Below are 14,277 nucleotides of genomic sequence, written 5' to 3'. Positions count from 1 at the left end.
AAATACATATAATCCAGTTGATGTAAGAACAAACCATTGCTGTGTCACATTGAAAGGTTGACAAATCAACTCCACATTAGAAAAAGGATATTTAAGTGCCACCAACACTTGATAGTATCATTACTACCACTTTGAGAAGTTATAGGTACCATGTCTAACTGTTAAAATAGTTTTAGAAGTTTAACAGGAATTACTGAAAAATCCTTTAAATCTTTGTAAGGTAAACACATTTAGAGATGCAGGTCCTTTACCTGCTATGAGAACATGATTGAAAAGAGAAACAGCAGCTGCAAATCTGACTAAAATTATCTCCTATGTAACAGTCAGCAACAATTGTTCCCAACATTTTGTCCTACTTCAGCAAGTTGCTCCACATTTAAAAGCAATGGAATAGAAGAGAACCAGTCCTCAGAGCAACCATTATAGTATGTTTAACAGAAAATACATGTTTTTGGGCCAGCTAACAAGCAAACTGGAAAACCTGTCTGAAGAAAGGAATTACACTGAACTGTGAAAGCAGAAGCTAGATTCATTAAGCTTACAAACCCCTCCACAGCTTACTTCCTTCGTTGTCACACAGTACCAAGGTTAGTTATCTGAATCACCAACATTTTTCAAACTAGTAAGCCACAGGCAGGCAAGTTTGCTTTTTGCAAGAAAAAAAAAGTGCCAGACAAGTAAGTCGAAGTCTGACACAACAAAGGCTAAGAAACAACTCTTTGTAACAGTCACTGCTTCAGGGTTGCAAAGTCTCTTCAGCATTTCACTGTCCTGAATAACTGGAGAACGGTTAGACATTCCACCTGCACACACACACCCCAAATTGCCAGCACAACTTATGCCAGAAATTAGCCTGCAGTTGAGGGATAAAACACTTTATATTCTATAGCTTTGAAGTATGATAATCACTGATACCAAGCTGGGAAAGGGGGGTGTGGGGGGAAGATCAACAGAAAAATACACTCTTTCTTGCTGCATGGGGAGGTGGGGTGGGCTTGGCTGGGCTGACAGCCCAAGTGTCAGTGGAGTCTCAGAGGGCGAAGGAATGCAGGTTTTCTCCAGCAATAACAAGAGAAATAAAAGAAATGCCAAGCTATTACATTTTTCCCCCTCCTCAGAGAAAGTCAGGCTGAAACCTACCTAAAACTTACTGAGGTTCCCACTCCCCACCCCTTGATTTTTTTGAGAAAACAGGAACTTTTTCTAAGTGTTGCAAAGAATCAGGCATCACTTCTTTAGTTGCTACAGTTAAGTCCGTGGTTTGGCAACTACTAAGCCCTTCACAATCCAGGGGTTTTTTTGTCATTGTGTCAGGGCAAGCTAAATAAGTGACCTTTTCATTACTACTCCAGAGTTCGAGAGAAACTCCATTTGTCCAACTCTGTTACTCAGCACAACTATTATGATGTAAAAGCTGCAAAGACAGCTAGTCTTGTCAAAGTGACTTTTAGTGTAGTCCTCTACACCAGTCAGTTAACCAACCTGTTTACTTACCTAAATTATTGCATAACTCTTACAGGTTTTTAGGTAAGTGTTTTTATATTTGAGAGTAGGTCTTCTTTCAATCAGTTGAAGGATATTTAGGATATCTAGACATCTGTATATACATTCAGAGGCTGAAATGGGAAACATCAGATATCTTGAGCAAAGTTACAAAAAACTAAGATTTTTTTTAAAAAGCCAAAAGACATAAAGCAAGTAACCTTCCCAATAACTTCTAACTGTATGCTTGAAGCAGCATGTATTTTTTTAAAGTGATAACTCTCAATATAAATATTCAGTACATCACACACTTTGGTAACAAAAACCTCTAAGCAAGCTGAGATGACTACGTTGATGTACATTAGCAACTGACAAGGTTTTTGTAGAGTTTAAATAGGAAGATTGAGCATGCCAGCTTGTACACTACTAAACCTTAGCACTAATCACTTTATTCAATTATGTACTACTATATCCCATTTTGAGATTAACGGTTTAACCATTCATTGCCTATGCACAGACAGACACTTTACTCATGAGTAAGTCCATTTGTTCAAGAAATAACCAAGTTTGTGGTCATCAGGAGCCAAATTAATCCAAAAACTTTTGCAACTTACAAGTTACTGGCTCTCACAAGTACTGACTATTATTCTGGCTGAAGTCTGTTTCTGCTCCTTCCATGGAAGGATCTGTGCAGCCAAACAAAACAAGGCCTGCATAAAAAAGTTTTATTAATGCCTCCCCCCTCAAAAACAGTTGCAATATACAGTCTCTTCTAAACTCAGGAAAATGTTTCAAGACAGCAGAGGAAGCAACTCAGCTGGAATAATTCAAGTTCCAGATGACAGCTTTTAATAGCTTCCCTGCTTGACAAGGGCAGTCTTCAGACTTTTCTGCAACTGAAGAGCTGATAGCCAGAAAACAGCTGGGAGATTAGAATGGGCAAGGAAATTGATATGGACTTTCCTGGCTCAGCCTTTAATAAGCTTCCCATTTTGATGCACCTGCTCCCCACATTACATAGCACATATTTGTTGAGAATTTAAAAGAACTAAAGATGGAAGAGCAGTCATTTCTGTTTGCCTGGCTTACTGGCAGCTGGCTTAGTAAGGTGACATTTGCGACTTATCCAGTACAGTCCAGAGTGCTCCTCATCAATTCAGGGGTTACAAAAACAACCACCACTTCTCATACTGCTACTCTGGCACTTCTGTGACTACACCCATTTAAGAAATTAATTTTTATAGTTATTTCCTTGTGCACTCTTCAGCATTTAAGGAGGGACAGGGTTGTCTAATTCATGTAAAGACTTGGCTACTAAAATGCAGTTCAGGTTTAATACCATTGTACATCACTATTCCCACAAACAAAATAAACATTGAAAAGAACAGTCTAGTACTGCCATCAGTGTGTGCCCATTAAAAAGAAAAGACAAAATGCCATCTTTTCTATCACCTTTTAAAAAAGATGCATTGCTGGATAAACACCACCACAAGAATACCAAGTACTTCTGAATATCCTTATGAACTGCAAATCAGGTTATATTTACATTCGTTACAGAACAAGGCTTTTGGTCTTTGCCTACTGCTAGCCTGAACTCAGACCACCTTGAAGTAGTCTTTACCTTTTACAACAGTTAAGGAATTCAGACAATTTTGGAATTACCATACAATATTTACTGTATCTACTCAAGTGACTGAAAAGTGTTACAACTTTAATTTGTAGAGCAACGAGACCAGAACAGTTGCAGCATACCCAAACATATCTGAGCATAAAGCTTCTCAACTAGCCAAATCAGTACTTTTTCCTCAGTTCTGTTTTTCATCATTTCATTTATGCACGACATGTACCTGAGGACAAGGATTAAGCATGATAGTTGCCCAAGTCAAACTTTCTTAGGCCATGACAGAAAATCAGTTTAATATGAAAACTGCTTACCTTCACTGCCATGAGAAATACTGTACTTCTATCACATACTGTAAGCCCTAAATATCATCTTTCATCAGCAAATAGATAAAAATTGAGGAGCCAAAGACAGAAGGCACTCTGCTGTTAGAAACAAGGATGAACTTGTCAGGAATGCAAAGGTCAGGTGCAACCTTAGCTTCAGTGACCGTGAGACAGTGGAATTCAGAATCCTGAAAGGAAGAAACAAGACTAATCAGACCCTGAGCTGTAGACAGACTTCAGCCTCTTCAGGGATCTACTTGGAGAGAGAGATTCCAAGGGATACAGTCTTAGAAATAAGACAGGTTCTGGACAGCTGGGTGATTTTGAAGGATCACCTCCTCCAAGCTCAGGGATGGTTCACCCTGATAAGTGGTTAGCTAAGCAAAGGTGGCAGGAGGCCTGCATGGATGATGCAGGTGACTCAGGAGGAATACAGAGACACTGTCTGAGCATGCAGCAATGGAGTCCATTTCAAAGTCTAGACAGAATTAAATCTGGTGAGGGACATGAAGGACAATGAAAAATGCTTATGGAAGTACAGCAGTAGCAAAATCATGACTAGGTAAAATGTCCTTTTTTCACTTTTCATTCACGCTGCTGAATAGGTGTGGGGGTGGTCACAACACAGAAAAGGCTGACACTCAGTACCTTCTTTACCTCAGTCTTAACTGAGAAAAACTGCCTTCGGCAAATCCAGGTCCCCAAGACACACTGAAAGTTTGGCACAAAGAAAAAACTGATCCTCTGAGAAAGATCAGCTTACATTCTCTGTTCTGTGGGTGTAACCATTCATGGAAAATGCAATGCAGTTTTCTTACAATAGGTCTCTTCATAGGAATTCTAAGCCAACAGCAACAAGACACAGAAGTTTGCTACAGGAACGACTTGTTTCTTTTTTCCTGCTCTTTACTGGATAACCCTGACATGAATCACCAGTTTCCTACCCTACCCACGAAGTCAGGGTACTGAGAAACTGTTCCAACATGTGCTCTCTCAGTGAGAAAGAGATCATCATCAACTAAGAGTCAATATGAATTGACAGTTTCAGTCATCATGAAAAGCCTTCAGCAGCTGAGGGTGGTTTTTTTTTCCTCCTTCTTTCCCCTTTCATCAGTCAGTATTATTCATAATATTCAATGGATAACAATGTAAATAATTATTCTGAAGTATCAGAATATTATTTACTTCAGAGTAAGAGATTTGTTCCAAAGTGAGTTGCTCCTTATATTCTCCCAGAAAACTTTGGTTCTAGTCTCAGGATATGGGCAAGTACAAGTCATACCTCAGTAGACTTGAATTACTAGGTAAAATAAACAAAGGCGAGGTTTGCTCTCTCCACTGATTCTCTATCCAGTTTTTCATATTCTTACAGATGCACTAGAGCCTGAAATTAATACAGGGACAAACTAGACCTACTTCCAAATATTATGTACATGGAGTTTCCCCACCACATCAGTTTTGAGCTGCTAGCATGCTAGGCTCATGTTTTAAATAGATATCTATTGATGAAATATTTGTGAATGAAAAGATCCAGCCTTTAATTCATCATTCCATCTCTCCATGCAGCAAGTCAGCCTGTATCCAGAAACTATCTTCTGAAGTGCAGGTACTTGCAATAGCTGCTAATCTGTGGTGTATTGCCACGCATCAACACAAGTTCTTGTTTTAAACTCCAACTACAGGGCTTGATTTAGGGTTAATTCTCTCTTGCCTGTTGTCATAAAAACCACAAAATTATATAATTTAACATGACAATATAGTTGATGCACTTATAACATTTAAGTAGTTAAAAAAGATACTTCACTCTTCAAATTAGGTAACAACAATGCTCCTTAGCAAGAACTCCTATCACTGTGTTTAAAGATTAATTCCAGGAAGGTTACCATTTTGCAGAAATTGAGAACTGTGGCCACAGCAGCAAGTTCTATATAAGACTAATTGCTTCTCAGCATTTGACTGAGCAAGTGGTAGAACAGAATTTTTGTTGAAAAGAAAACATTACATTGCAATGTTTCTTAAAGGTCTAGTGTGCCAATCTGACTTGCTTTTCAAAGTGAGAAATGTCAGCAGAAGACTGATACTTAGTCTTCATATTTGAGGTGAAGAAATACAAAGCTAATAAGATTTAATAGAAAAAAATGCAGTCAGAAACAAGAGCTTAGGAACAACACATACAAGCTGTACAACAGAGAAGTGGGGATAACAAGTTTGTCTTAGTTAAATGTGAAGCCACTACCAAAATTAAGCAACACTCAAGGCAAGGACTGACTAGGACTGGCCTATTCTTGCCTTTGGAAAATGGCAAAAGCGCGTCATTTGGTTTTTATTTAAGATTTCTAGCAGATTTGGAACAAGAGACAGACCCTACCATTTGCAACAACTAGTTAATGATTTCAGCCACCACTTCCAGTAACATTAACACCACATGCTTGCAATTGCATCTTTAAAATCACTGCTTAACTACAGATACATCCTCTCAAAGATTTGCTTCATCAATCCAAATTTCAACTCTATTAGGAAGGGGAAGACACCTGAAAATTACCCCACTTATGTTCTGAAGCTACACATTTCTAAACCTAGAACATACTGAAACATGTATTTGGTTCATTGTTTTATTAAACTCTATAAAAGGAATTTCATGTCCACAATCCAATACCACTGGGGCGGGGGGGGGTGGGGGGTGTCATCTTGTTCCAAACCACAAAGCAAAACTACAAGACACTCTTAAGTTAAAGTCAGGAACAAGACTAAATCGCTAAACATTGAACCTTAATATGGGTTTAACAACTCCTCCCTCGCTAGTGTAATTCACTCATGCAGCAGAAAGCATAGGTCAAGTTTTCCAGAGCAGGAATGGTATACACCATATTGCTGGCATATGGGACTTCTTAGTCCAAATGCCACTTTAAGGTTATCCATTCCACAAGGGTATCCTCAGTTTTTATGCCCAAAAAGCAAGCTGCCTGTGGAGGCATTCACCATCTTGATGCACATTTAAAGAAACAAAGAATGAAATATTCCTTTTAAAGCTCATGGAGGAGACTAGTATAAATTACACATCCGAGCCTAACAACAAAACAAGGATTACTCCATTCAATTCAGAAGCTAATGTATCACTTGTGTAAAGATGATTCTTAACAGATAAACGCAAGAAAGAAGTTTGTGATGGTCTTTTGTTGTTACAAAGTTGCTTTCTGTCCAATTAATAATTAATCTATCTTTTTCCTGTCCCTCCCACACAGACACCCTAATGGGTTTATATCCCCTTTCTCAGAGCATATGGTCACAGTTCACACAATATCCTAAATTATCCCTAAATAAATTGTAGGTCCACTGAAGCAGAATGTTCTATTTCAAGAAAGAAGGAAGTTTATTATTTAAAAACAGTTTCTCCTAACTCTAACCACAAGTTTCTAGTACATACAGAAAAGACCTAGACACCTATAACAAAAAGACCTACTCTCTCATGAGATCATCAGGGCTTGTCTAGTACTCCCATTCACTTGTCACTAAGTTTGATTTCTGTAGAGTTCAGATGAACTGCTGTAACAACCCATTTCTTTCAGCTTAAAGATACTCCAGTACAATGACCTGGAGATGGGGAGGCACTGACCTATACACATCCCATGACAAGATTCAAACATCAAGAAAAAATTCAGAACATTGCTATGATCCCTTGAGAGCCATCTTTTGTGCTATGCAGAAAATTCTTTCTCCATCCCATTCCAAGATACATAAATACTGCAAGCTAGTTTTTCTCTCAATACAAGAAAAAGACTCAGCTGCCCTCAACAGCTCACTCCTCTTGTGTACCGTGAGATACAGGCAAGTCAGCTATGCCAGAAGAAAACTGAGGGATGAAGATGCTGTTTTACTGCCCACTCCCCACAAGTCTGACCATTTCTCCTCATTCTAAGTGTTTAGCCATGTATTTGACTTCTGCTGCTGCAATCATCACAGGGATTTCAAGGAAGGCTGTATTTTTCACAAATTCATTGTTATAGATGATTTCCAAGCTGATTGTTTGCAGGTGTTGGTCAGCAATTCACAGCCTGATCAGGGAAAACACACAGCTCTTTCTGCATGGCCCTGCAACCCCAGGCAACCTCTCACTTGACAGAAGCTCATGGATATGCACCCAGAACATGCAGATTGCTTCAGGTGATTACTACTTCATCCACTAGGATGAGATAGGGCAGCTGACTACAGCTACACCAAATGCAACCCTTCAAAAGTTTTGGGGGTGTTTTTGTGGGGTTTTTCATTGGTTTGTTTTACATTTTATGTCACTGCCTACATACTAGCATGGAGTTTCACCTGTTTTGAGAGTAACCTGTGTTGTTTTAGTTGTCCCTAGGTGGAGTAGGCTTCAGGTGATGGTAGTTTTAAGAGACTTAACTTTAGAAAGCAACAGAAGCCTCTGACACGAATGACTGACCTAGTGCTACAGGGTGTTGCTCTCATCAAGTGTGATCCCAGTTAATCTTAATCTTACTCTAGACCACATTTTTTTTACTTTGAGTGAAAGTGCTCTACTTCAAGGAAACATCTGATAAACCATGACTACCAGACAGGCTATCTATAAGCTAAGAGACCCTTACCGATGATTTCCCTGACCTGCTAGTTGTGGTTAGCAACTGAGATATAGAAAGATGTCAGTATGGTTTCTCATTTCCTACCCCATTTCTCCACACAACCCATCTCCTAGGCCTTGCACAGGAATGGGTCTCAGCACTTCAAACAGTTGCTACCATCAGTTACTTACAGATGGAATAGTTTTATGAATCAAATATTCCACCTCCCAAACTGTGGAGTCCTTACTATAGGCTGGGGAGCCAGAGAATGGTGCTGCTGTGTGTGTCAAGTTATATCTTAAAAACTTCTCTGCTGGTCAGTACTTACTGTCACTTACTTTGTGACAGTCATGCTATGCCAAGAGCCCTGAGCAGACAGCAAGCAACAGAAAGAGCTAGCAGCTACATCACCGTCTTGGTGGTACTGGCAAATCCATCCTTGCTGTCACCTGTGAAGCCACCAGAAGGCTTGCAATTAGATAACCCATCTGCACAAATACTCCTGCTCCTGTGACACTGCAGTTTCACAAATCACCTTTACGCTTCAGAATGACACCCTGAAAACACTGCTCCAGACAGTAAACAGAACTTTAGTTTATTTTTCCTAATGCAGTCAAAGCTGCATTCTACCAGATCAGGGAATCTTCCCTCTAAGTACCATCTCAGATTACACCACTTCTATTTGTTCTTTGTGAATTAACACAGAAAAATGATTCAACAGCCTTTCCTTCTACCTAGCTAGCAGAGGCTTCCGAAACAGTCCAAAGTGAAATAAGAGCTGGCATTAGCAAGCTGTACAAAGAAATTAATTCTGTTTCTACATTTCTCTAATAAATGCTACTTTATCAGATCAGGTTTCAGGGTGGAATAGCCACACAATCCAGTGATACAGGCTAACATCAGAGAGGCCAGAGAGGCAAAAGGTTATTTTAAAGTTTTCCTTTCAAGGAAAAGTATTCCATACACTCAGGCTTCACACCCTTACAGCCAACACACCTATTACCTCAGTTCATTGCTGCAGACTGACTGGTTTTTCACCCAAACCAGAGTTTCAGTGAAAGTCAGTAGAAAGCGCACATTCCAGATGGTACATCCTGTAAAATTCATGGGGACCAAGAGTTGTTACACTCTAATAAACTGTGAAACCTTGAAGTGTCATGTTATTCTAGCAATAGCAAGTTCCACAGGCCAAAAGCTGATAAATACATCACGTGCATTAGTCATCCTGACAGCTTCTTATACCCACAAGCCTCATTATTTCAAATGTGCACTAATACATCAGTTACCATTGACGCAGTATTTTAACTATATGTAGCCAATTCATTAAGGTAAATTTCGCTGGCAAGGGTTATTGCTTGCCACGAATGACTAAGAATTTTACGTGATTCAGAGTGAGAAAGTAACATCTGATGTTCAGAAATTAGTTCCAAGTAGCACTAAATGAACTTAACAGAAGTGCAAGTTCAGTATTACCAGGTAATTCTTCGTGAATTCGAAGAGTATGCAATGCTGCAGTGAAAGAAGACATTTCTGCCTTGCAACAGTTTGCTATTCTTTTGAGGCAGTACAAAAGTATAACACAACACAACTAAAACATTTCCAATTTATTAGCCATTTGCACCTGAAACTAGAAAGCCCGTACTGCCAATACTCCAGCCTTACAAGACACACTCTACGGACAGCTGCTTTCAAGAAGTGGAGAGACTCAAGCCGATTCGATTTTCGGTCACCTTTAGCTCCCCACAAGCTAACCGTTAACCGACACCCGGAGCTATGGAACAAACGGAGAAAATTATAACTCCAGCGCCTGCCTGCAAACGGCAGGGCTGTCCCGCCTCGCCTCCCGCGCCGGCCGCCAGCTGCCTGCCTTCACAAGATAAAAATCCCAGTCAAATGCCTGGGAGGTTTGGAGTTGTTCTTTTTTTTTTTTTAAGAAGAGTATCACAGCAAGTATTTTGCCTTTTATAGCGCATACACTTAAAATAGGAGTTTCCAAGACAGCAGAAGAGCCCCGAGCGTTGTCAGAGACATCTGCGCGGCGCCTCAGGACAGTACGAACCGCAGCGGCGCCCCCCGCCCTGCCGCCGCTCCTCAGGTGGGCGCCAGGCGGACTTCCCCCGACGGGAGGGCGGCGGGAGCCCGCTGCCCCGCCGAGCTCCCTCGCCGGCCGGGGCGGGAACAACCGGCGGCGGCTTCCAGACAGGAGCCGCAGAGGTCCAGAAAGCCTCCCCGGGTTAACCCCTTCGCGGCCGGCCGTGAGGTGGCGGAGCCACACCTGTAGGCGCCAGGCCGGCGCCGCCGGACCACGAAGTTGGCCGCGGCGGCCGAAGTTGCTGCCGTGAGGCAAAGCGGGAGGAGGCGGGCCGGCCGCCGCTACTCACCCGCACCAGGTTGCTGACAGCGGCCTGCACGGCCGACACGGGGGCGGTGAGGTCCGGAATGGCCTTGCCGTCCACCTCTCCCTCCTCATGCATAATGACCAGGTGGGAGATCTGCTGGGCCACCGGCTCCAGGATGCTCTCGATGGTGCGTGTGTGGAAGACGGGCATGGCGGCGGCGGGGCGGGGGGCCGGGGCCCGAAGTCAGCACAAACTCCTGGCAAACTCTGTCCCTGCGGGCTGACGCCCCGCAGAGAAAGCCGCGGCCTCCGCGAAAGAGATTAAAAAAAATAATAAAATAAATTAAAAAAAAAGAAGAACACAGCCACCCCCGCGGGCCTTCCCCTCGTCCCTCAGCAGATCGCAGCAGCCCGGAGCAGCGACTCCCGCTTCAGGCTGGCGGAGGCGGGACTCGAACTCGCTGCCCTCCTGCCTCCCCCTGGTAGTGCCCACCCCACACTGGCACCGCTCCTCCGCCCGGCGGCGGCTTTTCAACCACCACAACCTACCCCTCCCACAGCTCCCCGCCCCCTCGGCCGCTCTCACCCAATGGCCGAGCCGCCACCGCCGCTCCCAGTGGCGCAACGCCGCGTCCGTCAGCATTCCAGCACCTCCCTCCGCCCCCCACCCCCCCAGTCTTTCCCGCACCATCCTCCCGCCTTCCCAACTAAGCTTGGTTGCGCGGGCGGCTGGTTTCCCAGCGTTGAGGTGACATCAGACATTCTGGTGTCCATATAAGGAGACGATGAAAGCTGGGTACGAGGGTGGCGGGATCCCTGCGCGCCGCCCCCGCCGCCGCCGTCCGCTGGGCTGAGGCGAGCTGCCCCGGCGGGTGCGTGTGGCAGCTGTGTCCGGGGAGGGGGTGGCTGAGGAAAGAGGCTGCCCCTTGCCCGCCGCCCGTCACCCGCCTCCTCTTCCCCGCCGCCCTGTCCACAGGGCGCCCACAACCGGGCCGGCACGCCCCGGGCGCGGTCCCAGCCGCTTCCGCCCCCGCTGAGGAGAAGCCGCTTCCCGCCCCTCCTGAGGGGAGAGGGCAGCGCCCCGGCGGCGGGGTTGCCAGGCGGCCCGGCAGCGCCGAGCAAGGGGAGAGTGAGTGGCGGCTGGCGGTTTCTATAGGTTTCTACCCCTGTAGACCCCGGTGTAGCAGGGGTGAGGGGCCAGGGCCCCGCCGCTCGGTACAGGGCGGCCTACCGCCGCCAGTGGCCCGCTTCCCGCCTTGGTAGAGGCAGGAGCACAGCCCTGAGGCCTGGAAATGTCGTAGCCGGGCTTAATAAAACTTAGGATGAGAGCTCATGCAGGGTGCTGGGCCGCCCTTGCTCTCTGGCATCGCTTGCCCGGTGTCTCGTGTGACATTGGGAGCACTCACAGTAATAAAATAAACCATAGGAGCAAGGGATTGAGGTCTGTGCTTCTTCCATGATAATGTGAGCACAGAATTAGATTTGGAAAATTATTCCTGGCTCTTAGATAGTTTTTTGTTCTGTCCTGGTGCTGCTATTTTCAGCTATAAATCAATGTTCCTGTCAGCCTGGCTTTCACCCCTCAGTGTTCCGGAGCAAACGGTATATGCTTTCTGGGCAGCCTTTGAATGCAGCTGGTCCCAGCAGCAGGCACCGGGACCTATAGACAGAGCAATTACATGAGTAAGGCTTCTGGTCCGTGCAAGGATTGGTCTATGGCTTCTAGTACCGGAGTTGCCATAGTTGGAGCTACAGGGGTAGTTACAGGTTGTAGGCCTGAAGAGCTAAGAAAAACAGATTTTGTGCAGGGTTAGAAATCTTTGTAATGCCTTTAGCTCTGAATTTCTGTATTTTGTTGTTCTCTTTTCTTTTAGTATGCTGGGAGTTGTGTTTACCTGTGTGTATTTATTGAATCTGCAATAGTATAAGTCAGACGATGAATTTCCATCTTGTACAATCCAGTTTTGTTTGGAAAGAGGCTTGATAACAGGTAGCCAAATTATGTTATTGACATTCAAAACATCCTTAAAGTACTGACCTCTCAGCAGTGATGAGTGTCGCAAGTCACTTGAACTATGCACTGTAAGAGTATTTTACATTGTTAGCTATTGGCTAAATAGCGTGTAGTTAACCATTTCTGGTACATGCGTTCCCAGCAGTGCCTCTTTAGCATACTATGGATCAGTAATAATGAGCATGCATAAAAATCCTTCTGGATAGTAATGTGCAGCAGCTGGGAATTACAGAAAGCAATTAGCCCATGTTATGAACTAATAATCTGCTAAATTCTGTTTTGTGAAAGTATGTGAACCTAATAAACCATGTATTTAGTCATCTGTGGCACTTGCACATAAGCTAAGTTCTCTGATTAAAAATTAATTGCTTTAAGTTTGGGATCTTGTATGCTTGTTCTTGATGCTCAGTTCTGGCTGAAATATGCATGTGCATGCATATGTTTTAAAGAAAAAAGTGTTATCTGATCATTATAAAGGCCATCTTGATGGCTCTAATAGGTATAGTTACTACAGTCAAAATAAAATATAGAACAGATGGACAACTTTGGTAACCTTCTGAAACTTTACTCATCTACAGGGCCAAAATATGTGTGTCTGTATTTGGGGCTGTGTCGGTATTAAGTTTGTTTCACTGTTTGGGTTAATTGGTGTTATTTCTGCCTAATTTTGCAAAAATCAATTTTTATTGCCTGTAGTACATGACCATAATGCAGGCCCATCCCTGAAGTTCTCTGCCTGCTATTGCTGTGGCTACCTAATCTTTGAAGCCACATCCAGCAAAATTCCATGCAACTAACAGCAATACATGTAGCACTGCTTTTGGGGGGATTTTTTCTTTTTTAGTACCACATTTACAGTGTTTTCTCTTTCCTTTGCAGTATCCAGATGTCACATTGATGTCATATGAGTAACAGCTATGCAGCAGGTACTTTTTTGAAAAAATCAGTTTCCTTTGCCCTTTGCACTATTCTGTCTGTAATTATACATTAATTGAGCTACTACTGTGAGATTGCATCTCCAGTTTATACAGTTTCATTAACTCTTCAGGTCGTAACAGATGGTTAGAAAGTAACAATAGATTTGATCCCAGTATCTTCCATTTATTGAGCCCAGCGTGGCGATGTATGAATTCTTTTGTCCTCTTCAAGTATGGTATTACACATGCGACAATAGATTCTCCACTGAGGAAAAAAAGAGATGCTGAACCTCCTTTCCACGGGCTCAAAATCTTAGTATTGTTAAGAAGCAGTATCTATTATCAGCATGACAGTGGTGATTAGCATCTCAAGTAAGTTAAAGTGGTTAGAATGAAAGGATTAGCTTTTAAGTCGCTCTTTCCATGCCTTTTACTGTTCCATAAGAACTCAGCTGAGTCCAGTAAAATCCATATCTGCAGAGAACTTGATGTCACCAGACTCTTCTGCTTACGAAAATCTACATTGACTTTAGGGCCATAATGTGTCTCTGTCCCAGATGATCAGATGAATTCTCCTTTTCTCACACGTAATGAAGTCTTTAATGAAGCAAAGAAATCCTCTGCTTCCACTGAAGTGAGATGTACAGATACAGAGGTAATAGGCTTTGATAGAAAAAGGGAGAACACTGCGCTTACAAACAATGTAGCTGCAATGCAGCTTCTTCCAACAGTATCTTTCAGAGAGTTCTGTGTCCTGCAGTCAGGGTACATGGCATTGCAGCTCCAAGTGATAGGAGCAGTGGAACAGAACTATTTTCAAAGAGCTTCACGAACTTGCGGGTGTCTGTAATTATAAGGTGGTTTTGCTAGTATGAATACCTCATTGAAGGGTATGTGTCTGGTTAGCTCTAAGCACCAACCTGTTTTACAGTGGTTATTTTCAGTGTTAGCTACCACAGCAGAGAAAGATTTGGTTTTCTAGGCAGATGCACTTGTCCGTGATTA

At 43.2% G+C, this 14,277-nt stretch overlaps 1 protein-coding gene across 3 annotated transcripts in view; it reads right to left on the bottom strand.

Moving 5' to 3' along the window:
• The window catches only part of VCL (vinculin), a 60,422-nt gene extending 49,454 nt beyond the window's left edge, over positions 1–10,968 (bottom strand). The window contains exons 1-2 of one of the 3 annotated variants that reach the window (XM_027812157.2): positions 10,385–10,521; positions 3,418–3,617 (exon numbers count right to left, since the gene is read on the bottom strand). In XM_027812157.2, the coding sequence (XP_027667958.1) occupies positions 3,418–3,429 (12 nt within the window). In that variant the 5' untranslated portion in view covers positions 3,430–3,617; positions 10,385–10,521. Of the gene's footprint in view, positions 1–3,417; positions 3,618–10,384 lie in introns of all 3 variants that reach the window. The other 2 variants (XM_005443854.4, XM_005443853.4) reach the window with 2 other exon arrangements.
• Between the last annotated feature and the right edge of the window lie 3,309 nt (positions 10,969–14,277).

This window comes from Falco cherrug, chromosome 9 (assembly GCF_023634085.1).
Source record: "Falco cherrug isolate bFalChe1 chromosome 9, bFalChe1.pri, whole genome shotgun sequence".
Taxonomy (NCBI): Eukaryota; Metazoa; Chordata; class Aves; order Falconiformes; family Falconidae; genus Falco; species Falco cherrug.
The sequence above is the reverse complement of the archived record's forward strand: the minus strand, read 5'-3'. Positions and strand labels throughout refer to the sequence as shown.